This window comes from Phocoena phocoena, chromosome X, assembly GCF_963924675.1.
Source record: "Phocoena phocoena chromosome X, mPhoPho1.1, whole genome shotgun sequence".
Lineage (NCBI taxonomy): Eukaryota > Metazoa > Chordata > Mammalia > Artiodactyla > Phocoenidae > Phocoena > Phocoena phocoena.
This window is the reverse complement of record NC_089240.1, coordinates 87,605,171-87,631,765: the sequence shown is the minus strand read 5'-3', so window position 1 is coordinate 87,631,765 and position 26,595 is coordinate 87,605,171. Positions and strand designations below refer to the sequence as shown.

At 45.2% G+C, this 26,595-nt stretch overlaps 2 protein-coding genes across 2 annotated transcripts; one reads left to right on the top strand and one right to left on the bottom strand.

Moving 5' to 3' along the window:
• Window positions 1-14,968: 14,968 nt before the first annotated feature.
• On the bottom strand, window positions 14,969-17,487 carry ZCCHC18 (zinc finger CCHC-type containing 18). Its single transcript, XM_065901248.1, has 2 exons — window positions 17,429-17,487; window positions 14,969-16,740 (listed from the first exon to the last, which is right to left on the bottom strand). Exon 2 carries the CDS (start codon window positions 16,614-16,616, stop codon window positions 15,402-15,404), a length of 1,215 nt encoding a protein of 404 aa, XP_065757320.1. The 5' UTR covers window positions 16,617-16,740; window positions 17,429-17,487; the 3' UTR covers window positions 14,969-15,401.
• A 7,949-nt stretch (window positions 17,488-25,436) lies between these two features.
• Window positions 25,437-26,357, top strand: SLC25A53 (solute carrier family 25 member 53). Its single transcript, XM_065901351.1, has one exon. The coding sequence runs from the start codon at window positions 25,437-25,439 to the stop codon at window positions 26,355-26,357; it is 921 nt and encodes a 306-aa protein (XP_065757423.1).
• Window positions 26,358-26,595: the final 238 nt, after the last annotated feature.

The following is a 26,595-nucleotide window of genomic DNA, read 5'->3' as shown; positions in this document are numbered from 1 at the left end:
CTGTTAGGCAGCTGGCTTTCATGGCCTTTTACCATGGGTGTGAGGCTGCTGGTTTTCAAGGCTACCACTGAACAGGAGAGAGGGGGTTGAAATAGGGCAAGTTAAAAGGCCCCAAAGATCAGTGTTCTTAGCAAGAGTAAGTAGTTTTCTTGAATAAATGCTCCTCAGATTGTCTGCAAACTTTTGAATCATGTCCATAGTTCTGAAAAAGTTGATTTTAACACTTTTTGCCAGTGTTCTCATTGCTGTTTTGCAAGAATGGATCTTCAGAGGTTCCTACTGTGCCATTCTGAAAGCTCCTCCTCACAGATTTTTATTCTGTTTAGGGTACAATCAGATCTCCATCTAAAATAACAATCTTGTGTGGATATTTGGGTCAGAACTTCTTAGCAGTGGGCAGGATTTGGACTAACAGTGAAAATGCTGAAGATGGCCTCTTCCTGTGTCTTCAGGACTCTAAAAGACTGTCCTGGACTGAGGCTGGGCTACGATCATGAGTAGGACAGTGGGTGAAAACTATGGGCAGCCAGTGAGATAATGTTGTTTTTTCCCCAACTAGGTTGTTTCTTTCTGTGCTCATAGGCATCTGAAAACCTGGAGATATGTTTGAGCCAAACTTCTGCAGAGATGGGCCACAAATTCCCCTTTACTGTTCACCATATTCCCCAGAAAGTTTATTGGACTTGGACCTTTCCTTGAGAAGGAATTTGGGAGAGAATAATATTAAAAAGGGGGAAACAAACACTTACTGAATGAACCAATGAGTAGTGGGCTGGAGAGATCAGGGAAGGCTTCCTGAAGGAGGCACGGGTTTGATCTGATCCTGCAAGAATGGGTGCATGTTGGTTAGTTGAAGAAAATGTGTGGTGAGTAGGAAAGCAGTTAAATTTAATGCAACCAATTGAGATATCTGAAATTAATTCCCCTCACTGAGCCACTGTAAGAATATAACCCAGGCTTATCCCTGGGAGAAAGCCAGAGACTAGGCAATGATCAAAAAAATGGGGGAGGCAGTATATCATAATGGTCAAGAATTCAGGTTCTGATGTCAGACTGCTTAAGTTCAAATCCCAGACTTTCTGCTTATATGCTTATTAGCTGTATGATCCTGGGCAATTTAACCTCTCTGACCCTATTTATCTGTGAAATAGGGGTACCTTCCTGCCTCACAGGTTTGGTGAGAAGATTAAATGGGATAATGCATCAATAGTGCAAAATACAATGCCTTGCACAGAGTAAGTGCTCACCAAAAGACATCCATATAATTTTTTCTTCCAGTTTTGAGGTATAATTGACATACACCGCTGTATAAGTTTAAGGTATACAGTATAATGATTTGATTTAGTATATCATGACGTGATTATCACAATAAGTTTAGTGAACATCTGTCATCTCATATAGGTACAGAATTAAAGAAATAGAAAAAAACAGTTTTCTTTGTGATGAGAAGGCTTAGGATTTACTCTCTTGACAACTTTCATATATAATATACAGCAGTGTTAAATGTATTTATCATGTTGTACATTATATCCCTAAGGCAGCCAGATTTTTAATCTGAGTCCAGCCACGAATCCAGATACCAAATGCACAAAGCTGGAAACCATGTCGGTATGGTCAGAATTGAAATTGTTTTTGAATGCTTCCTGCAATTGCTTTGTTTATTTCTGTTCAGTTCACCTTTAGAATTTGGTAACATATTATTGAAAATGCCAGCATGTTTCCATATGTTAGGAAGAATTGTATGGAGTGTTTTTTGTTTTATGTTTGAGAGACAGAACATTGAACAGGGCACTGCAATAGAGGCAGGGATCCCACAGAGAGAACCCCCAGGGCCTAGGTGAGATTCAGAGGGATGGAATCAAGTCCTTGATAAGCTTAACCTCCTGGGAGTAGATTCTACTACCTGAGCTTTTCTCTCTTTGGGTTTCAGAGGTCGAAGATTTTTATTTATTCACTCATCAAACAGGCACTGGGGAGGGTGGAGGCACAGTGGTATTTTTTTTTAACTAGAGCAGGGGCTCTGGACCCAGGTCAGGCTTGAATCTGAGCCCTAACATTTCCTAGCTCTGTGACCTTGGGCAATTTGCCTAACCTTTCTGTGCCTCTGCAGGATAATATCTGTCTCATAGAATTACTGCAAGAGTTAAATGAGTTAATACATGTGTACATAAAGGACTTAGACAAGTTCCTGGCATATAGTAAATGTTCAACAAATGTTAAATGTAACTAATTTTATAGTGGGTGGGAAGGTGATTATTTTAATTTTCTGTTTACATGTTTAACTCTGTTTATGTGCTCAATTAAACAGAATTCAACTGTTCACTCTGTATCTCCCATGCCTAGTAATTTTGTTAGGTGAATGCATGTTCACTGGTAAACAATCCTAATGTAGTGAGAGGTACTATAACAGAGCTTGAGTACAAGGCACTTTGCAGGACATGAGGGATATGATATGTTATGCTCAACTTTGAGCAATTCAGGGAACATTTGGTTGAGAGGGGCTGTTCCCTTCTAGAATTTTCAGTGCAGTCAGATCTATGAGAGCCAACAGTATCCAGGAACTAGGTAAAGTGATGCTAGAGAGTCACCAGGTGGCAGTACTGCACAGGGATTCAAGTAGAAGAGGAAAAGAGGAGCCCTTTCCAGCCAAGAGTTCATGTTTATGTCTGACGCTGTTCTTCTCTCCTCTCCACAGAAATTCAAGCCATGATTTCTTCCCCTTTGTTCTGCTGGTTTTGGAGCACTGCTATTCCTACCCAAGGCTGCTTGGGAGTCATCTGGCGCTCAAGCCGCTCTGTCTTTACCAGGCAGAGGAGAGAAACCATGCTGAGTATATTTCCAGTTCTTTGCATGTTGGGCTTCTAACTCCCACACCACCGACTTGTTTCTCCTGCTATGCCCTGGATGGAATTAAAAGAGTGAGGTGAGAAGCAAAACTAATATTTTTTGAGACAGCAGGCACTGTATCAGAAACTATATAATCACGTTGTTGAATTGCCACAGAACCCTGAGAGATTAATTTTGTAATTTATTTTGTCCATCATCTTGCTTCAGCAATTATTAACATAGGCGTGGCCAGGCTTGTTTCAGCTATACCCCCCATCCAACACCACTGGATTATTTTCAGGCAAATCCCAGATAATTTTTCACTGCATAATTTCGTTTTTAAATACTTTCTTACATTCCTCTAAAAGGTAAGGACTTTTAAACACACCACAGTATCATTATAACACTTTAAAAAAACCCAAGCAATAATATCCTAACATTATCAAATACATACCAAGTATTCAAATTTACCTAGTTGTCTCATTTTTAAAACTGTATTTGGTTCATTCAAATCTGGATTCAAACAAAGTTCATAGATTTAATTCATTTGATATATGAGCTGTGAGCCATTTTACATAGAGGGAAACTGAGGATCAGAGAGGATCATCAGTTCAGTATTCAAAAACAATTCTCTATTGAATCAGACCTGGTACCAGATGTTGGGGATACAAAGATTAGGAAGACCCAAGTCTCTGCTTCAAGGAACTCAGTCTTATGCTCCTGTAATGCTCTGTGAATATATCTATCACAAGACTTAATACACTATGTTATTAATATGTGGTTGTGTATCTGTCTTCCCAGATAGGTGGCAAATTCCTTAGAAGGCAGGGGCCAGTTCATAGTCAACATTGTAATCTGTAACATCTTACGGAAAAACCCGAACGAACTTTTTGGCCAACCCAATACTTAACGTAGTCCCTGGTACATAGTAGGTATTTAACAACTATGGGGAAAGGAATAATTTTGTCTGACTGGGCAGTGGGAACCAGTGAAGAGTTTCAGGCAGGGCGGTGACATGATAAGGTTATCACTGTAGGTAGGTGACACACGTCATCATTTGGATTGGAGGCAGAAAAGGGGCTATTGCTGAGTTCATGCTACAGAGGAGGAGTGCCAGACTAAAGCAATGGCGGTGAGTATGGAGAGGAGAAGACAGACTGGAGAGTTACTGAGGATGTGAATTTGGCAGTATTTGGTAATTTCTTAGATGTAGAGAATGAACGTTTCTGGCTTGGGTAATGGTGGTGCCACCAGTAGTTTCAGTGCAAAGAGGAGAAGCGAGTTTGGGGTGGAAGATGAGTTCCACTTTGGACATGCTAAGGTTGTGTCCATGTGATCTTCAGGAGGATGTGTGAGACCAGAGCCCAGGTCAGCGGTCAGGAGTGAAGATCAGGGGATCACAGCGTGTAGGTGGAGCTTGAAAGCCTGACAGTAGATGTCATCACTCGGGAGAGGACATGCAGTGAAACAGGGAGTGGACTAAGGAGGGAACCCTGACACTTACCAAGGGAGTGGAAAATGAGAAGCCTGTGAGAGAGATGAAAAAGGAACAGCTGGGGAGACTGGAAAAAAATCAGGACAGTGTGGTGCCACAGAAGCCAAGAGAAGAAAGAGTTCAGGAGAGAGGGAGTGGGAGTGGTTGACACTCTTGAGGCAGGTAAGGAAGTAGTGGTAGAGGATAGCTCAGTGCTACAGCCAGGGTGTGGTCGGTGGAGGAGGAGTGGCAGGTGGTGAGCCTAGAAAGGCCAGTTGGTCCCTCATCCAAAAAGGCCTTGGTCACCCAGCTGTGGAGTTAAGGCTTCATTCTGTAGCTAATGGGGAGTCATCAAGAGGTTTCAAAAAGGAGTGACCTGGTCAGATCGGGGTGCTCTAGAAAAATCAGGCTGAGGCAGTGTGGAGGATGCTGTGGAGGAATAGGACTGGAGGCAGGGCTCCTTGGAGTGGAATAAAGTGGCACTTAGACAGTGGAGGTATGGACTGTCTTCCAGGACTTTTAGTAGGTAAAATTGGCAGGCATTGAAAACGGTAGCTAACACTCACTGAGCTTTTATTATGTGCCAGGCGCTACTCTCAGTGCTTATGTGAATTATCTCACGTAATTCTCACAACCAATCTATGGGGTAGATAACATTACTGACCTCATTTTATGCCTGAGGAAACTGAGGTACAGAGAGATAAAGCAATTTGTGGAGGATCACGGAGCGGGTAAACGACAGAGCCTAGATTTAAGTCCAGGTGGTTGGTTCTAACCCACTCTAACCTGTTTCACTGCATGCCACTTTTAACTTCTAGATTGTTTTGCCTTGATTAGATGTGGGGAGTGAGGGTGTTAGGATTAGGTTCAGCTGTGAGCTATCAGACATCCAAAATAACAGTGGATTAAACAGGATAGAAATTCATTTCTCTTTCATTAAAGAAAGAAATTCATTAAACCCTAGAAGGCTTAATGGCCTGTCATCTCCACAGTGTGACACTTGTCCCCATGGTACAAGATAGAGCTTTAGTCATCACGTTCATGTTCTAAGCAGCAAAATGCTGGGTAGAGAGAAGGAAAGAACAGATACTTGGGACAACTGGTAGTCTCTGCTATAAGAGAAGTTCCAGAACTCTGCCATGGGTGATTGCAAGGAGGATGGGGTTACCAGGAGTTGAGGTAGAGAATACAGGAAACCTGTTGGACCTTTATTATTTTTGTTTGTTTACCCAGGGTCTTTCCCTTCCCTTGGAAACAAAACCCTATTTTTTCAGGGGGAGTGCTGCTCCTCTCCTGTCCAGCCATGGAGTTCTAGTTGGTGTTTCCAGTCCAAGTACCCTATCATCTCCCCAGTCTCAGTTGATTTGATTGGTTGGCATATGGGCGTGTGATCTAGATCAGAACAATCAGAATCCTTCGCTTCAATTTTTTTTAAACCAACTTAAATGGGGGAAAGTATTGTGTCCCACTTTTGTGGCACAGCTTGGAGATGTGTGGCGAGGACCTGTTGGTGGCCCTTTTACAACTCCAGGGAGGAAGCTTGTCTGAGAAAATGCAGTCAGCATGCAGGATGAGCTGTAAATTCCTATTAGTGTTCAAGTCTCTGGTCTTGTCCTTGAGGCCCATCCACATCCTTGCCCTTTGTATGATTATGTGAGACTTCCAATAAATTCCTTCTTGTGTTCAAGTCAAAGTTGTGTTTCTGTCACTTGCAACCAATAAAGTCCTGATTAAAGCTGTATTCTAAAAGTTAATTCTGGAATCAATGTAGATGTGCTTAGGGTTTGTGTGTGGGGGGGGGGGGGGTCATAGTAAATAGTAACCAGAAGCAGAAAGATAATTTATGAGACTGTTTTAATAGTCTACATGAGAAGCAATGAGAATCTGAACTAAGGGGATGTCAGTGGGTACTGTAGCTCCTGGCCAGTCTTGCCATGTCTCTTCTACACCTTGAATCAGTTGCCCATATCTACATATTGATCATCTCTACCTGGATGGAATGCAACAGGTTGCTGTTCATTTTGAGCATGTTTTCCTCTGTATCCTTGGACGTAGGTATAATAGCTGCTTAAAAACTCCTCTCTGTTAATTCCAACATCTACGTCATCTTGGGGGCTAGTCTTCATTGATTACCTTTTTTCTTCAGTATGGGTCACATTTTTCTGTTTCCGATATGCCCAGTCATTTGGATTTGTCAGAGGACATGTTGTAGAGAATCTGGATTCCATTGTGTCCCTCTGAAGAGTATTGATTTTTTTGTTTTAGCAGGTGGTCAACTTGACAGAACTCAAACTCCATACTCAATTTCCCCTGCAGTAAGTACCAGCTGAAATTTCTATTTAGTTCTTTTAGTTTTATCTGAGCTATTTGGAGACTGCCCTGTGCGTGCATGGTTCAGAGTTGGCCAGAGAGTTGGACAGAGTTTATACACAGAATTTAGGGCTCCACCTGTCAAGATCTCTCCATTCCAGTATTTTACCTCCATAGGCTCCAGCTGCTGAAATCCTGAATTCTGTCTTCTGGTAAAGACTCAGTTTTACCACCTATCCGGTGAATGATTGGGGCCTGCTCTGTGGCTAAAAGCCTTAAAAATTGGGAATCTCACCTAGTTCTAATCCTATCCTTTAACTGTAGTTTCTTTTCCAGTTTCTGCATGCTTCAGGTTGTTTGTCAGTACTTTCAGGTAGTTGTTTTTAAATATTTTGTCCAGAGTATATTGTTATATCTGAAGGAAAGGTGGCTTGATAGAAGCTACTCGGTCATTTACTGGAAGCCAGAACCTGCCTGGTCACTATTGTATAACCTGTGGCCAATGTATCAAGACTCTTCTAGTCAGGTAATAAGAAATTATACCCAGATTATAACCAGATTTTAGCTCTCAATGATGTGACTTGAAAAAGGCAGTTTTATAACCAGATAAGCTAAATGTGATGAAGTTTCAGGATGACAGGTTTGGAGGTATGAGAAGCTTGATAAGCCCCCACCTGGGCTTTCCCATGAGCTAAAATGAGTTCACTCTGGACAGGCAGGGTCCTGCTGCCACAAACCTGAGTGCCTGTTTCCATAAGGAGATACACTTTTTAAATATCCCCTGTCCTGATATCTCTTAGTCACCTCATCTTTAAAAAAAATTATCTGAGTTTATTGTAATAAATGTAACTTCTATATAACTCATAGATCAGAATGAGAGGCCAAGGCCCCTACCCAGTCCTCTGCCAGATCTAGTATCTGGGATGGAGAAGAGTGGATAAATTGCAAAACTTTTTAGCAGGTTGAATGGTTGGGGATTGGTGACAAAGTATATGAGGTGGAATTAGAGGGTAGAGTTAAGGATGACTTCCAAATTTCTGCCTTGGGCATCTGGAAGGATGGTCAATACAAAATAGAGGATGTAAGAAAGAGAGCAAGTTTAAGGGGGAAGATGAATTCAGCTTTGGCCATGTTTGAGGTACCTGTGGGACATCCAGTCAGAGTACATCTGAGTCTGAGGATTGGAGAGAGATCTGGGATGGAGATGTATAATGGAGAATCTCCAGTGGATAAGTGATAGATGAAGCCATAGGTCTAGATAATGTAACCAAATAGCATGTACAGGGTGAGAAGAGAACTGATAACGAAGCCCAGTAGTTAAGGGGAGAGCATAAGAAATGAGTCACTTTAGGAAACTGAGAAACAGAAAAATTAAAGACAAACAAGGAAAGGTGGTATACAAAAGTCAGGGGAGGAGAATTTCATGAAGGAGTTAATGGTCAGTAGGGTCCAGTTCAGCAGAAAAAGCAAGCAAAGCAAGTACTGAAAAACAGGCATTGGGTTTAACAACTAAGAGGTCTTTACCTCAGAAATTGCAATTTCGGTGGAGTGGCAAGGAGTGTTGCCAGATTGCAGTTTGAGGAGTGCACGGGTGTGGTAGACTTTAACATGTGTTTTCTGTTAACCATTCCTTCCAGTAATCATACTCTTGTATAGTCCCCTAGTCTTGAATCTGGTAAAGTCTCTAAATAAGTTTAACTGATAGAATGCAGGGAAGTGATGGTGCTTGACTTATGAGAGTAGGTCATAAGAAGCCTTGTAACTTTTGCCTTGGTCTTTTGGAGCTCCGAGCAATCATTTAAGAAGTCTGATCACCTTACTAGAGAGACCACATGGAAAAATTGTGAGACGACGTGGAGAGAGAGAGAGAAGTCCAGCTGCACCCAGGGTTCCAGAAATCCCCACCAAGACGTCAAGCATAAAGGAAACCAGAACCATCTTGGCTCCACCAGATCAACCTAGCCACCAGCTGGATGCCGCTGAGTGGCTCCAGTAGATGCCACGTGGGGCAGAAAAACTGTCCAGTAAGCCTTGCCCAAATTTCTCACCCACCCATTCATTGCAATAATAAAATGATTATTGTTTTCAGTCCCAAGTTTGCGGGTGGTTTATTACACAGCAATGTATAACTGGAACGTTGGGCAGTGAAGTAATAGAGATTGTAAATGCATGTTATACTTCCAATAAGCTTGGAAAGGGAAAGATCAGATGGCAGCTGGAAGGTCTCATAAGATTGTGGTAGGATTTTTTTAAAGATAGTAGGGACTTGAGAATGTTTACAGCTAATGGGGCAGGAGCTAGGAGACAGAGAAGGTTGAAGATACAGAAGAGAGAGGTGATGACTGAGGCATGAGATTTCTGAGAAAGGAAGGGATGAGATCCAAAACTCCAATAGAGGAGCTGATGTTAGACATAAGGGTAGTGGGGCACTTCAATCTCTAAAATAGGAGATGTATTCCCTCCTCTGGATCTTTAAAAATCTCAGGCTTTCCCAGGTACTGGACATAAGAGAGTATATGAAGGTTGGTTGGACAGTAATGGATCTCGCAAGAATTGGTTGACTGTGGTACTTTCTTTTGCTTACTCACTTTACCTAGACCAGGAAGTGACTAGAATTCATATCCTTAGTTCTATTTTTCCTGTTAACAAAGAGTTTATTCTGTGTACTGAGAATGTTGGGAGCAGGAATAGGTATTGGACTTGAGGATAGTGATGAAGATTTGGAAGAGCTATTGTGAGAAGTGAGAGCAGGAACTGACTGAAGTTTTGTGGGAGGATTTCCAGGTGGTACTGGATTGAAAAACCACCAAAATGAGAGTGTACTGATCATTATACCCATGATATTTTCATTATCAGTTCTTAGAACACATGGCATAAGATAGAAAAGACAATCTTTGTTTGGATTCAGAGCTGATATCTTGGGGGCAAGATTTGATGAGAATATTGGTCAGAGAGGTAGAAGCGATTGATTGTGAGATATAGAGTAAAAAACAAGGAAATGGGAAGCCATGCTGGGAGGAAAATGGATGGATCAAGGAAGTCTTGATAAGGTTGAAGAGTTAGTGCAGTGGGGATAAGAGAGAGAATGAGCTGGAGAGACAGGAGTAAACTAAAGTTCACTGTTTAAAGAATTCTAGGTGATCACAAAGTTCAGGGTATGACCATGAAAGAAGGTCATTGGAGACAAGATGATCAAGGGAGTGACAGGCCAGGGTGTTGGATGAGTAAAAACATGGAACTTGAAATTACTTTAGGTAATGGAAAAACTTAGGGGTGGAAAAGAAGAAATTAATTGGGATGCCATAACCCTCAATGAATATAAGGGAGTGAACAGAGTTCAGAAGCTGACACAGCAAGAAGGCTGTGATGTACCTTACAGAGAAAATGCATGCATTGGATAAGCTTCATTCAGGCATGAGTTAGTGATGTTGACTGTGAGTTCAATTTATTGATTTAACAATACGGTACATCCAGAAAAGGGAGGAGGAAATTTGCTGACCTATATGTGACGCCACTCCAGAAATCACTAAAATACCATTTGTGTGCGATGAAGCTACGGCAAAGATGGAAAAGCAGCTAAATTTGTAGGTTCAGAAGATGACAGCCAAACTTTACAAAGCATAGTAAACAACATTTTTGTGAGGCTGAGAGCCAAAGAAATTTAAGGTCATGTTACCTGGGTCAGGAAAATGTTAGACCCTTCTTGGTATTATAAAGAAACAGTGCAGGGACTTCCCTGGTGACACAGTGGTTAGGAACCCACCTGCCAATGCAGGGTACACGGGCTCGAGACCTGGTCCGGGAAGATCCCACATGCTGCGGAGCAGCTAAGCTCCTGTGCCCCAATTACTGAGCCTGTGCTCTGGAGCCCGTGAGCCACAAATACTGAGCCCGTGTGCCACAACTACCGAAGCCCACGTGCCTAGAGCCCGTGCTCCACCACAAGAGAAGCCGCTGCAATGAGAAGACCGTGCACTGCAATGAAGAGTAGCCCCCACTTGTCGCAACTAGAGAAAGCCCACAAGCAGCAACGAAGATCCAATGCAGTGATAAATTAATTAATTAATTAATTATTTTTAAAAACAGTGCATATAATTATTTTAAGAAATATAAAATAAGGTGTCTTTAAACAGAAACACAAGTGAAACAAGGTTATATGTTGATTGGTTGATGAGAATGTGACCAGGGGCTTGCAGGAACCTTACCCTGTCTGTCTGCTAGGAGCAGTGACTCAGCATTTGCTAGTTCACTGCTCAAGGTAATTTTATTGAACATGACTACCATGTATAACAAGAATTGACGTGTATATGTGTATGTGTGTGTGTTGGAGTATTTTAATCCAAATTTCAGGCATCCTAACATTTCCTTTGTAAATATTTCAGTATGTATCTCCAGCACAGTGGTTCTCCAAGTGTGATGTGGTCTAGGGACCCTGAAGACACCTGACACCTGAGACGCATTCAAAGTTCTGGGAAATCCTCCTTTTTCCCACTACATATCTCCATAAGGTTGGATTTTCTTCATACACATCAACCAAAATAACCACAATCATATCACAATGATGAAGCAAATACGAGAGTCTAGCTGTCTTGTATTATGGCAGACATTACAGGGATTTTCAAAAATATAAAATATTTCTAAATTAGTTTTTGTTTTGGAAAATAGTTATTTTAATAAAATATGTTGCTTATGTTAACATGTGGGTTTATTATTATTTAATGAATTACTAAATGTTTTTAGATATTTTCAGTTTTGATTTTGAATATAGTAAATATTGGTAGATCTATAACCTATATAAGCAAAAGTCTTTAGGGTCTAAAAACATAGTAGTGATCTTTTTTTTTTTTAGTAGGATCTTTTTTTACCATGTGCATGTAATTTTATTTTAAACTGTATTATAAAAAAGCTGTCAGAATTTTAAAAAGAAGCACTAGTGCACTTCCTTTGAGCACATGTTTGCAAAACTTGCCAAAAGGAAAAGGAATTTTTAAACTACTCCAGCTATGCATGAAAAGGAACTAGCACAGAATGATTCTAGTAATTAAAGTCACCAAGGCTACTTTTTGAAACTCTGGAAATCCCACAGTAGCTTTTTAAAAAAACCTTTTTGTTTTATTTGTTTTTTTAAAACATTTTAATGCTACATTTTATATACTTTTATTTATTATTATTATTTCCTGGCCGCGAGGCATGTGGGATCTTAGTTCCCTGACCAAGGATTGAACCCACGCCCCCTGCATTGGAAGCCTGGAGTCTTAACCACTGGACCACCAGCGAAGTTCCCCTTTTTGTTTTCAAATAATTATGGCCTCACAGGAAGTTGCAGAAGCAGTGCTGAGAGGCCCAAGTGCCTGTCACCAAGCTTCCCCCAATGACAGTATCTTATGTAATTACCATAAAATATCAAGTCCAGGAAATTGATATTGGTACAGTATTGTTAACTGGACTACAGACCATATTCAGTTGTCATCACTTTTTACACACATTCATTTTCATGAGTGCATGTAGCTCTATACAGTTTTACCCCATGTATAGATTTGTGTAACAACCACCACAGTCAAGATATAAAACTGTTCAGGGCTTCCCTGGTGGCGCAATGGTTGAGAGTCCGTCTGCAGATGCAGGGGGCACGGGTTCGTGTCCCGGTCCGGGAAGATCCCACATGCCGCGGAGCGGCTGGGCCCGGGAGCCACGGCCGCTGAGCCTGCGCGTCCGAAGCCTCTGCTCCACAATGGGAGAGGCCACAACAGTGAGAGGCCCGCGTACCTCAAAAAAAAAAAAAAAAAAAAAAAAAAGATCTTGGGGGGGAGCTGTGAGACAGGTGTCATGGAAACCAAGGAAAGATAGTATCTAGAAGGAGGGAGATAATGCAAAAGAAGGTCATTCAATGGCTAGTTTCTCCTGACAAAAGACTCATTTCATCTCTTAGCGTCTAATGAGACTGAAGGGAAAAAGGAAGGGAGAAAACCCATAATCTTAAATGAAGGCTATCAGACACAAAATTATTTAAAAGCTTTCTTTTGGCTATAACCCTCAGACTGATCTGAATGCCCAGGTCTCCCATCTCTTCCAAATAGGGAAAACACATACTTCCCAAATAAGGAAAAGCCAATGTCACACAAAGTGAAATAAAATATCGGGTATGCATCATTTTGGTGAAATAAAAATTTAGACAACTTCAAGTTTATATGACATAGAGAAGGACTGGGGGCGGGAAGAAAAAGGAATGAATTAGAGGATTTCAAAGCAGTGGTCTATACTGAACCCCCGAGCTAACTCCAGTGAAAAGGAAGGCCCTGGTAGGTGTAGCATTTATTTATTTTTCTTTTTACTCTACCTGGTCCCAGAAAGAAATTATGACAGCATAAACTTTATTTGGGTAAATCATTCAACAAGTGTTTATAGAGTAAAATTGAGAAAAGGTGAGCAGAAAGAGTAATATTTTAATCTAGGATAAATGAGTGGGCAGATTCCCTCCAAGGGTAGATTTGGAGAAGGATACAAAGGAGGCTACAAACCTGCAAGAGTCAGAGAATGTTGGGCGCCCCTGTGGCTTTGTGGGCCTGACTGGAGCTACCTCCTGCCCAGGCAGGCGGGAGGGGTCCCCTTTGGCTCCAGAGAGATGGAGGTGGCTGCCAGGGGCCCAGAAGTGCCCCAGAGGGATGCAAGGAGTGGGCCTCTTGAGCCTTTGCTCCTGGCCAGTTCTCAGCTAAAGGGTCCAAGGCAGAGGAACTCTCCCAGCCTCCTTCTGGCCATGAGGATTAAGGAGCTGAGGCTTAAGGCACACCTGGACTGCTGGGGGTGGGGGAGGGGTGGAGGCAGAGCACAGGAGACTGTGCTCCACCTCCTCCACCTAGAGAGACTGTGGCTGAGGTGGATTGTAAGGTCAGTTGTGGAGTCATGGACAGAGCAGGAGGAAGAACCAGGGAGGAGCTTAAGGGGGGCGATGCTGGAAGGAGAAGCGCTTCAAGGCAGGTTCTGAGTGTGGCAGCCCAGGGAAGCCTGCAGTGGGCTTCTTGCAGTGCCTGGCTCCTAGCCCTCCCTCAGTGCCTCAGCCTGGGGGACCCCCCTTTGTTTCTATTGAACAGGCTAGCGTAATTAGAGCCTCAACACCCCTCTCCTCTTGGGACCACACAGCCCAGGGTTCTGTGTGAAACTTCTGGGTCTGCAGTTCCTACCAGGCTTCCTGTCGATCTAGATGTGAGTCCCCTGCCCGACCATCATGCCCTGTCCCCCTCTCCCCGCCTCCCCTACCCACACAGCTTCCTGTTCCTCTCCTCCACACACCATCCCCCGCACAGCACACCCTGTCCTCTCACCCCTAGTCCTTTCCTAACAAACTCCCTCAGGTCTGCATTCATTTCACTCCACACCCTGACTTAAATGAAATCATCCCCCTACCAACCTTGTCCTGTTCACAAGGATAGGAACTGATGATATATCTACAAAGAACATGGGACCCTCAAGGACTGAGGTCATTTCAGTCATTTTTAAAAATCATCTCCAATCTGAAGCCATGAGATGGGGCAGGATCAGGTGTCCAGGAAGGTGTCTCCCCTATTAATGCCCTCAGTTCTGAAAGGCTATGTGGGCTTTCTGGCTTTCTAATTCCCCTGTTTTCACATGCCCTGGCATCCAGATTGCTTTTCATCTTTCCCTGGTGATTTCCATTTCTTAGGTCAGAGGGAGGTTAGCTGGGAGTCCTTGGGCTTCTGGTGTCCCCTAGCTTGTAGCTAGGGTAAGCTTGGGCCGTGCCAAGCCTCCTGGTACTGAACTCTCATAAGTATCTGCTTTCTATGTAATTGGAGAGGAGCCAGAGGGTAGTGTCAACCCAAAGGACAGTCTTGTTGTTGCCACCAGGTGGTGTCCAGAAGCAGTAGTAGCAGCAATCTAGGGAATCTGCACAGGGAAGGGAGAGCCACCCCTTTCCAAAGTGAACAGGAATGGAGCCCCTGAAATACCCATTTCTCATTTTTGCTCCCACCCTTGTCCTGTCATCAGATTTCTCAAGATGCATTAGCTAAGAAAGCATTGGGGCATTATTAACTAGTGGGTGCAAATTTGACTCTGTGATATAGGAGAAAGGTCAGTTGTGATAAGGTACTCTTTGGGAGATAGCTCCTTTCAGCTTCTCTTTTCCTCATCTTAAAATGAGGTTGATAAACCACCACTTCACAGTATGAGCTTCCCCCATTTATAGTTTCTATATGTAGTTTTCTTATTATTTTCCTTCTATGTTCCTAAAAGTAATATCACACACGGAGACAGTAAACTTGATGATTATATATATTAATTGACATAAAAATCCACAACATACATTGCTTGGTGAAAAAATACACAGAATAGAAAAGCACTTACATTTGATCACTTTTATCTATTATCTATCTTGGTACACAGGAATAGGGAAATATCGAGAAGGACATTTATCCAAGGACTGACAATGGTTATACAAGGATGGAGAGTTTCAGGTAATTTTTACTTTAGTTTTGCATTTTCATTCATTTTTTGAAGGTTTAACAATGACTTATACTCCTTTCACAAAAAGAATAAAGTCATCAAGGAAATAGACACACACACAGAATAGATCCTTAGGCAGATGGAGGGGGGAGCAGGGACAGAGGTCAGGCTGTCCTCTCCATTTTGCTGGTATTCACAACCTCTTCTTCCCCAATGAAAGTCACTTTGTGGATTAATTCATGCACCTAGAATCCTCCCCCACCCGCTCCCCTGTTTTCCCCATCACCAGTCTCTGAATACAGTTAAGGGTTCACTTAGGGCAGGGTCTAGCTCCTTATTGTGGCTCAGAGAGGTCACTGTGTTCACCAGGGACCTCTTTCGACTTCTTCTCCTCTGTATGTGTCAGATCCTGCAGGGTGATGATCACATTCTCAAACACCTGGGCCTTGTTGCTCTCATTGTCACAGGTTTCCTTTGAGTGGCCCTCCTCACCACAGTATGAACAGCGGACTGTATATTTTCTCTTCCTGCCTCTACGTATAACTCCAGGACTATCATTCTTATATGCAGAACCACCACTGGTAGAAGGAGATTGAGCCTGAGAACTGTTTAGGGAGTTGATGACCAGTATTTGAGCCTGAAGTCTGGCCCTGACTCTGAGGGGAGGGGCACCTATGGATGTAAGTGGAGGGTTCTGAGACTCTACCAGGATCACATACTCATCTGAGTCATTGAGGGTATCATCTACCTCTATCACTATCACGTCACGATCAGCAGTGCTGATGGCTATTGGCTGGGGGCCCTGAAATGCCACAGGGCTTGCTGCCCTCTCCATGATTAGCTCAGATCTTTTGGGCCGCTTCCGGTTCATAAAAGTGTCATCCCAATCCTCTTCCTCCCTTATCATCTTGATTAACTCCAGGAAATTGGGAAGCCACTCCAGATCATTTGCATACATCCTGAGAAGATGCTTCAGCCTGAAGCGCAGGTCCCCATTCAACTCAGCCCCTAAAAGGAGCTGATGCAGGCGAGTCTGATTTGTATCTTTCTCAGCTATGATCCCTGCCTGAATAGCATTCTGGAGCTGCATCTCTAAACGGATCACATAAAGGGAGGTTTTCTCCCCTTGTGCCTGCAAAGTGTTAAAAAATTTACCATGGGCAGTGACACTGTTTTCAGAATCCCCAAACACCAATTTCATGGTGCGCAAGAAATCTGCCACACTTAGGTTGGGGTTGGCCACCTGCAGCAAATGCATGACCTCCCGCGCGGGGCCCCTAAGGGTTTTCATCAAGCGCTTGAGTTTTTCCTCCTCAGACATATTCCAATCCGGCAGGGCCCCATTGACTTGGATCAGCCAGTTTTCAAAGGTTTCTTCCCCTTGGGCTGGCACCACCCTCCCCGAGAACAACTTCATGTTTCTTTCTGCCATATTGACCCTTAAAGGACCAAGACTCCTCCCTAGGGACTTCAATATGGAATGGGCCCAAGGTGGCAAGGGTGTGTTCTGCCGCCAGCCATTACCCACACGTGCAATGATGCTAGCCATGATGGACGATGATCGTCTATCTGAATATAACAAAATGCTCAGGCTTTTTAGAAAAGCCTAATCTGCAGGAGAAATCCCCAAAGCAAAGTTTCTGGGCTCTGCCTTCCTTCTATCTCAGTAGGAACTGTAAAGAAAAGGGGGTGGGAAAGGTCAGTAAGGTAGTAGACTGCAGGAAAGCAGTCTGTGGTCGCTTTCTTTACCTTCCTGAACGCCCTGAGGTACATTTTCCATTTGTCCACTGCCTGGAAAATATCCTGCAGGAAACTGGCAATTACAACCTTGTATCCCCGTGCTAGCAGGGTGCTTTTCAGAGCTACAACCATCCCCTCCTGCCAGGCCTCCAGGTGGGAGAGCAACTGTTGCTTAGAATTCTAGGTGAAATAGTCAGTGTGTGGAGCCGATATTGGGCTCTCAAAATAGAGTGCAATGGTCTAAGTCTCACAGATTTGTGGTAGCAAGTAAGATCTCCATTAAATTCATGGTCTCACGTCTCAACCACATCCCCTTCTCAAAGTTTGCCCTGTTATTTCTCAAGATTCTTTTATGAGCTCAGAAACAAGTGCGCGCCTTTATTTCACGTTCAGTCTCTGCAACAGGTGCCTCCGTGAGAAAGCTCGATTCCGAGGTAGGTCTACCTCTGTCCATATGAGGTTGCAGATCCCAGTCCTCAGGACCATCACGGAGGGCAGGGCAGGGAAGGGAAGAAGCAGTCTCACCCCTCATCCCGCTCCCTCGACCCCTCCTCCGCTGTAGCCAGACGGAAAATTCCCTCTCCCACCTTGTGAATACAAGCCAAAGCGACTTCCCCACACCCCACTCGGGGAAATCATTGGCCTACCATTTCCGCAATCAGCCGCACAGAATTCAAGTTCGGATTCGGCTTTGATGGCCTGCCACGGAGAAAGGGAATGGGAGTTGGACACGCACACCCACATATCCCTCACCAGGAAGGGACCAGGAGATGCAAAGAGGGTTCAAGGCAGACAGCTTGCGATTCCCCCCACCCTTCCCGCCCCATTACTACCCCCTGAAAACGCCCTCCCGCCAATCCTGACAAATCCTACCCATTCGGCAGCATCCAGTGGAATCCACCTCCTTCCTCAGCGCAGCGGGGCCGCGGCAGTGCTCCTTCCCCTGCCTCGAAGTCCCCGATTCCGCAAACGGGGAGCCGCCCAGTCCTGATGGGGCTTTACCCTCCTCTCTCCGGGCCTGGCAATCGCGCCCTTTTCTTTACCTGTGTTGGGCTGGTGGACAGCCCATGCTCCGGCGTGGACAGTTGTGGATGCCGCCTGACGGTCACCGTGGCCCTGCAGGGGAAAAAGATGACGCCTCCTAAGCAGCTAAGCGACCCGGAGCCGCCAGACGGAGCCGCTTCGCCCAGCTAAGGGTAGCCGAGTCGAGGCAGCGCGGTTCCCAAGGCAGCAGCGGCCGCCCCCGCCCACCCGCTGAGCCCTCCCAGCAGCCGCCGCTTCTTTTAGCCTCTGCCCATTGAGACAAAAGAGCAAGATGAGTCGGGCGGCGCGGCCAATCAACGGGGCGAGGGGGCGGCCTCCCCGCGCAGCCTCCTGCCCGAGGCCATTGCTAGCAAAAGGGGGGAGACGGCCGGCTGAGGCTGCGGCACACAGGCGCGGGAGCCGGTGCGGTGTCAAGTCCAGCTCGGACTCTCGGACTGGGCCGATTTGCATTTTACCCGTGAGTTTGCTGCTTCCCCCTCGCTTCCTTTCTCCTTCTCCCCTTACACCTCTGTGGTCCTCCGCGCTTTGAGACCGGATGCCTTCAACACGAGGTGGGACAGAAATCAAGTGAACAATAAGAGTTCCTCACCTTTGTATAGGGGGAAGGGATGAAAATCATTTACTGAGCGCTTTCTGCGTGCAAACGCGCTTGCACGGACATCTCATTTATTCGTCTCAGCAGCCTTGTGAAGGAGTAGCAGTATGCCCATTTAACAGAGAGGGGACTTAAGCATCCAGTCACTATGGTTAGGAAATGCAGAGCTACGAGCTCACACCCAAGTCGACTTGACTGATTTCAAAGGCTGCCCCTTGTAAACACTCCTCTCTACTCTCAGATTGAGGGTTAGTTGAGAAAAGCCAAAGCCAAAGTGGAGATGGGAAGGCCCACTTGGAACTACTATATAGAACTGGTGAGCAAGGACTATCATCTCCATTTTGCAGATGAGGAAACAGTCATAGAAAGGTTAGGCGTCTTGCCCGACATCATACAGCAGATAAGTATCAGCATCCGGTTTTACACCCAAGTCTGTTCTCCATATGCCAACGATTTGCCCCGCTGAGCTGCCTGGGGGGCATTTTTTAAGCGGGTGGTCTTAAACCAGCTCAACAGCAGTCTTGGTGTGCTGGTAGTGCTGAGAGAGGGCTTGGGGAGGCAGTGGGAAGAGGGCAGTGGGGAAGAGGTAGGGAACTTTTATGGTACCTATTGTACAGAAGAGGAAACTGAGGCACTTTTCTTTCTCATTTTTACACTACAACAAGCTGCCTGCTTTTTCTTTAAGTAAAAAGTTATTTTTACATCTTATGACCCCCAAAGGAGATAAGACTCAGAGAGGTGAAATGACTTGCCTGAAATTACAAGGTGAAGCCAAAACTTGTATCCCATCTCCCTGACACCAGAATCCATGCTGTTAACCAAAGTATGGGTACAAGGCTGGCTGCCTCAGAATCATTTTGAAAAGCTTGTTAGAAATGTAGATTCCTAAGCTCTACCTCTGGGGGATTCGGATTTACTAGGACTAGGGCTGGGGAGGATGATTTATATTTTTAACCAGTGCTGTAGTTAATTCTGAGGTGTAGAGAGGTTTGTGAACAACTGCTGGAGACACCACGTTATGCTGGTGGTAATAAGTAAATGGGGCTGTGGCCAATGTATCTGTCTATACCATATCTGTCGTGAAATGTAACTCCAGAGCAGAGTTTCCTATCTAGGGTCCTTCCTGAAATTGTTTGCAAAGAGTAGAAGTTGGACTCTGTATATTCTTCTGAGTCTTAGCTTTGTAGATTTTCAAATGAGTCTGTGGCCCAGAAATGGTTAAGGACCACTCCCCTACAATCTTTCTTCCTAACATTTTCTCTCTCAACTTGTACTTGAGGAAGAAGTGTGAGAAATGAAACACAATTTGACCTAACCCCCGAACTACAGCTCTCTGCCGCTGATAATAGCTCTTTCATTTCTTGGCTTGAGGACACGTTGCTAGGTTGCCCTTCTGTGAGCTCTTGAGGGGACCTCTCCTTTGCTGGATTTGGCATCACTGGCCCCAGAGAAGGAGCAACTCCATGGAAACGGCATGCAGGGCTGTCCAGAGTGAATGGGCTGTGAAATCAGTGGCAGAGAAATCTGTACCATTTTCCATGATTTCTGGTTCTTGAAGAGCAGGTCTTACTTCCCTTAGGTAGATTGTGGTTAGGAGGCCCCTTTCAGGGCTTGTTCTTGACTCCTGATGCATTGAAGCAAGTGAACAATCTGATACCCTTCGACTGCTGTTGGGTTGTCTTCAACCTGCATACTTCACCTTCTCCTTTCTGCTTTCTTATTGACTACCTCAGTACCTAGAGTTCCTTGGAGTAAACAATGAACATTCGGAGATGAAGCACCTTCCATCTGAGCACTGTGGGCTTGTTCGTGGATGGAAGAGTGTGGGGAGTTGGAGGGTGGAGGGTGGAGGAAGTAAAGAGAAGACTCGCTTCACACAATCAGGGGTGATGCTAGCAGCAGCTCTAGGGTTTCCTTCAGACTCTTGCTTCTGCTCCCCAATATCATGACATCTGACCCTGGGTCTCTTGCAGATTCTTGTTCTGTGTTTAAATTGGCTTCATCGCCAAAGTAGGTGATCTGCAGTTGGACCTGGTGGGTGTGGGATCAAATAGGACAAAGAATAGATCTTATAGCTCCGACAAAAAATAGTGGAAGGAAACAGATTGTGTACAGGTGCCTGGATTGGGCCATTAGAACAAAGTGAGGGTCTCTTCCTGCAAGACTGGGAGGAGGATTTGCTAAGCTAGCTCCTATTAGATATAGGGCATCCCTGATCTCTGGCCTCGTGTGTGGGAGTGTGTTCCAATTCATGGCTCTAATGAGACCACATTTTCCAGTTTCAACAAAGAAACCTAAAAAGCCTGAAGGTTAGAGAGGTAAAGCTATTACTTGAAGCAACAATAGCTGCCCTTGGCTGCCTGGCTCCTCTGTGCCAGGAACTTTCCATCTGTTATCTTATTTAAGTTTCTCAGCAACGCTGTTGAGACAGGCATTGTTATCCCATTTTGCAAAGCCCATAAAGGACTCTTCTCTGTTGTCTTACAAACAAGAAATGAAAAAAAAAATCTTCCTTCATTTTATTTTTTATCAATATTTTTTAATTGAAGTATAGTTGATTTACCATGTTGTGTTAATTTCTGCTGTACAGCAAAGTAAGTCAGTTATACATATATATGCATTCTTTTTAATATATTCTTTTCCATGATGGTTTATCATAGGATATTGAATATAGTTCTCTGTGCTGTACAGTAGCACCTTGTTGTGTATCCATTCTATATATAAAAGCTCACATCTGCTCACCCCAACCTCCCACGCCATCCCTCTCCCAATCCCCACCCCCTTGACAACCACCAATCTGTTCTCTATGTCCGTGATTCTGTTTCAGTTTCACAGATAGGTTCATTTCAAACAAACAATTCAAAATGTACTCTGCAGATGACCCAGTGCATTAGACTGATTTCAGCCTTTACAACAATGTTGTTGTAATCTTACTTATATTACTGGGATCTCATTTTTTTTTTTTTTTTTTTTTTTTTTTTTTTTTTTTGCGGTACACGGGCCTCTCACCGTTGTGGCCTCTCCCGTTGCGGAGGCTCCGGACGCGCAGGCTCAGTGGCCATGGCTCACCGGCCCAGCCACTCCGCGGCATGTGGGATTTTCCCGGATTGGGGCACGAATCCTTGTCCCCTGCATTGGCAGGCGGACTCTCAACCACTGTGCCACCAGGGAAGCCCTGGGATCTCATTTTTTTAAAATCAAGCTACTAATATAATTTATGGACCAACTTGTATACCGGGTAATGCACTAAGCATTTTATATACTTCATAACATGAAACCTTCATGACAATCATTTTACAGATAAGGATACTGAGGCTCAGAGAGTGGAAGAGATTTGGCAAGGGTCATAAAGCTAGGAAGTGGCACAGTGAAATTCAAACCCAGGGCTGTCTGACTCCAGAGGCTGTATCTTTATGCTATAATGCACTGCAGTGGGGAAAACAAGGCCCTCATTTTACATCAGCTTGTCTCTGTCACCCACAGATCTCTCTTCTTCCCACAGCCTGTATTCAGAGCCAGGTACCACTCATGTTTTAGGCCTCTGTGCCTTAGGCCTCTTCCTCAGCCTAGAACTCCTGCTGTCACTCCTCCACCTAACGAGTGCCTGCTCACTGGTTAAGGATCAAGTCAGCTGCCTCTCCTCAGAGAAATTTTTGGCTGCTCCCTATCCTAGGTGAAATAAATTGCTCTTATGTTTTGCTCTGACCTTGATTAGTGTACGCTTTATTTTACCTCCCAGTATAGTTTAGCTCATGGTTGACCTGTCTCCCCCACTAGATTCCCAAGCCCTCGAGGGCAGGTACCAAGTCCTGTTCACCTCTGGCTCCACAGTGACTTACCTATAGTGATTTCGTAGATGATCAATATGTGTTTGAGCTGGCCAAAGGAATGGCTGAAGGATGCCGGAATGAACAGAGAAATGTAGGGCTGGATATTGGCGCAGTCATGCAAGCTGTGCATCTGGGCTAGACTGGCCAGGGGAGTCTAGAATCCCCTTGGCTCACTTTACTAGGCTGTAAACATAGGAGACACATTATGGGGTCCAGGGGGTAACTGTTGCAGGCTGACTCCAGACTCATTCTGTGGCCTCTATTTAGAAATTCTTGTTTAAGGGGCCAGGCTGTCCTGGATTGTTTATATAACACCTTTGCATTCACAGAAGAAAGGTCTTCCTTGCCTCTCATGTGAACACAAGATACCACTTCATCTTGTTCTGAGTATCCTGCAGGAGTGTCTGCAGCATCCTCACAGACGATGCGGTCGGAAAGCATCTTTTGTAAAAAAATATTGTTTACTGAGGCCACCATGCCATGGATGGTCAACCACTTTATCTCATTTTATTTTGTTGATCTTTGCAACAACCTTTTGAGGGAGGTCTATTGTCCTTAGTTTGTAGCTGAAGAAACTGAGACTGAGGAAAGTGTCTTGCCTAAGGTCACACAACTAAGCAAGTGGTGGCGGAAGAATTCAGGCTCAGGTCTGTCTGCCCCCAAAGGCTGGCATTTTAATGGAAAAACACATGGGAGTAAAGTAGACTCCCCCTCCCCCATAAAACAGGAAGAATTAGATTTATAAAATGATGACAGATATTTAAGGTAAATTGTTTCTAAATTATTGTTCAGCTTTAATCCCTGAAAATGACTGGCAAAAATGGCAGAAGGAACCAGTGATGGAAAAAGCACAATTCCTCTATCAAATACTGGCCTGAATTCCCCCACATCAGCCGCCTGCCACATGCACAGTGTGAGGATGCCTAGAGAGCATTCCTCCCTGTCTGCTGATTTTACAACTGAGATGCATTACACTCCAAGATGTCAATATATTTCTAAAGGTCACACAAGAAGCTGATAAGAGAACTGGCACTGAGAATTCTGGTCTGCCAAATTCTAGCCCAGTTTTCTTTCTGCTAAGTCAGCTCTCCCTATACAGTCAATCAACACATGTTTACAGGTTACTCAGGAAAATGTGGGGAGGAAGTGGAACATTACTGCACTCTGAGATAGAAGAGGGGACAAACGTTTCCCTCACCACCTGACCTTACGTAGGTGCAGGTAAAACTTGGTAGGAAGAAATCCTTGGTAGGAATGCTGGGTAATATCAGGCGCCCCTGTGGCTTTGCGGGCCTGACTGGAGCTACCTCCTGCCCAGGCAGGCGGGAGGGGTCCCCTTTGGCTCCAGAGAGATGGAGGTGGCTGCCAGGGGCCCAGAAGTGCCCCAGAGGGATGCAAGGAGTGGGCCTCTTGAGCCTTTGCTCCTGGCCAGTTCTCAGCTAAAGGGTCCAAGGCAGAGGAACTCTCCCAGCCTCCTTCTGGCCATGAGGATTAAGGAGCTGAGGCTTAAGGCACACCTGGACTGCTGGGGGTGGGGGAGGGGTGGAGGCAGAGCACAGGAGACTGTGCTCCACCTCCTCCACCTAGAGAGACTGTGGCTGAGGTGGATTGTAAGGTCAGTTGTGGAGTCATGGACAGAGCAGGAGGAAGAACCAGGGAGGAGCTTAAGGGGGGCGATGCTGGAAGGAGAAGCGCTTCAAGGCAGGTTCTGAGTGTGGCAGCCCAGGGAAGCCTGCAGTGGGCTTCTTGCAGTGCCTGGCTCCTAGCCCTCCCTCAGTGCCTCAGCCTGGGGGACCCCCCTTTGTTTCTATTGAACAGGCTAGCGTAATTAGAGCCTCAACACCCCTCTCCTCTTGGGACCACACAGCCCAGGGTTCTGTGTGAAACTTCTGGGTCTGCAGTTCCTACCAGGCTTCCTGTCGATCTAGATGTGAGTCCCCTGCCCGACCATCATGCCCTGTCCCCCTCTCCCCGCCTCCCCTACCCACACAGCTTCCTGTTCCTCTCCTCCACACACCATCCCCCGTACATCACACCCTGTCCTCTCACCCCTAGTTCCTTCCTGACAAACTCCCTCAGGTTCTCAGATCTGCACCAAACATTCATTTCTTCTTGATCCCAAATTTCCTTCATGGACCCTGGCTCCCCAGTTACCTTTCATACAGCTCCATCTGCTCCCAGACCATTCTAGGGTAGGAGCAGTATTTTGGAATCCTTGAATGGCCTCTTCCATCTAGTATAGTGGTTCTGAACCAGGGGCAATTTTACCTCCTCCCTACCCACTGGGGACATACGGCAATGTTTTTAGATATTTTTGTCTGTCAGAGCTGGGCAGGTCACAACTTGTGCTACTGGCATCCAGTGAGTAGAGACCAGGATGCTGATAAACATTGCACGATGCACAGGGCAGGCACCTACGACAAAGAATTATCTCGCCCCAAATGTCAGTAGCATGTACGCTGAGAACCCCTGCACTGTTATATAGCTACAGGTCTACAAGGTTAAGCTTGGAAACTGTCAGGTACGGAGCCTTTTCATGCTAAACTTCCAGGAACAGCTAATCTTTCTGTTCCTCAACTGGGAGAGGGGGCGGGGTGTTGCCATGAAACAGCTACCACATTGTCAGGAATCTGCGGAGAGAGAGGCAAGGAGATTCCCCGCTCCCTAAATTTACTACCAACTTTTAGAGAAAGTACTGGACTACAACTTTTGAATGCCTTTCTGTCTCTACAAGATAGTGCCACTTTTTGGAAAGAGAATAGCAACTTATTATTTTAACAGTTTATCAAATGCAAGATTTCATGTGGTGAATGCAGTAAGGTTTCAGAGCCCTCCTTTCCCAATTTTATTTTCTTCAACCTTCAACCTTCTTTGAATATGAGAGTATTTGCTGGATCAGAAAAACACTGTAGAGGTGTCTCTGTTCAGCAAAACTCACTGCCTTTGTTTTAATTTAAAGTGGATGAATTCTTTCTTAAGAGTGCCCTTGTTTCTCAGAAACTGGCCCCCCAAGTTGCTTGTTCCCTTAGAGCTGAGTTTCTTGGAACTCTGTTTCTAACTAAGCAATGAAAATGCTCACTAACAGATTTCATTGGTCAGTCTAACCTCTTTTTTTTCCACTCTTGCCAGTCTCTTCCCTCTGCACCCAGTTATCTTCAGCATGGGGGAACAGAACCACTCTCCTGGGAAGGAGCTTCAGCACTGGACACGAACAGAGTCTCCGGGAAAGAGAAGCTGGCACTCCCAGGCCTACGCCCTTGGGGCCGTTTCCAACTTTATGTCTACTTTTCTGACCTTTCCTATCTATAAGGTTGTGTTCCGGCAACAGATCCATGCTGTGGCGGTGTCAGAGGCTGTGCGGCAGCTTTGGCATGAAGGCCCTCAATATTTCTACCGGGGAATCTACCCGCCTCTTCTCTCCAAGACGTTGCAAGGGACTCTGCTGTTTGGGACTTATGATAGCCTGCTGTATTGTCTCTCCCCTGTTGGGCCACACTCCCTGGGACACCGCTGGGCTGCAGGGCTCATGTCTGGTGTAGTGGAGGCTGTGGCACTCAGCCCCTTTGAAAGGGTGCAAAATGTGCTCCAGGATGGTCGCAAGCAAGCTCGCTTTCCCAGCACCTTCAGCATTCTCAAGGAATTCCACTCTTATGGGCTTTGGGGGCGGCTGTCGCTGGGTTACTATCGCGGTTTCTGGCCTGTCCTTCTCAGGAACAGCCTGGGGAGTGCTCTGTATTTCTCCTTCAAGGATCCCATTCAGGATAGCTTGGCAGAGCAAGGCCTGCCCCATTGGGTTCCTGCCTTGGTGTCTGGGAGTGTCAATGGAACAATCACCTGCCTAGTTCTGTATCCTCTGATTGTGCTAGTTGCCAATATGCAGTCCCATATTGGCTGGCAGAGCATGCCAAGCCTGTGGGCCTCTGCCCAGGACGTGTGGGACACTCGGGGCCGAAAGGTGTTCCTGATCTACCGTGGAGGTTCCCTGGTCATCCTAAGGTCCAGCGTGACATGGGGCATCACTACTGCTATCCATGACTTCCTCCAGAGGAGGTATCGTTCCAGGAAAGAGCTGAAAGACTGACTAGCTGCAGGCAGTGTGGCCATGGCAACTTGTTATTCTAAGCTTTCCTGGGTTGGTTTAAATAGCTTACTTCTTTAGCTTGGTCACCTAATACAACTATTCTTTAGCATCTTTCAACTGTCATCGCACTCGAGAAGTTCCCAACTACCAGCCTATTGGGCAAAGACAAAGCCAACAGTGTTCCTTGGTTAGCAAAAGAAATTCACCCCGGTCTATCCACAGCTTCAACAGGCTCAGA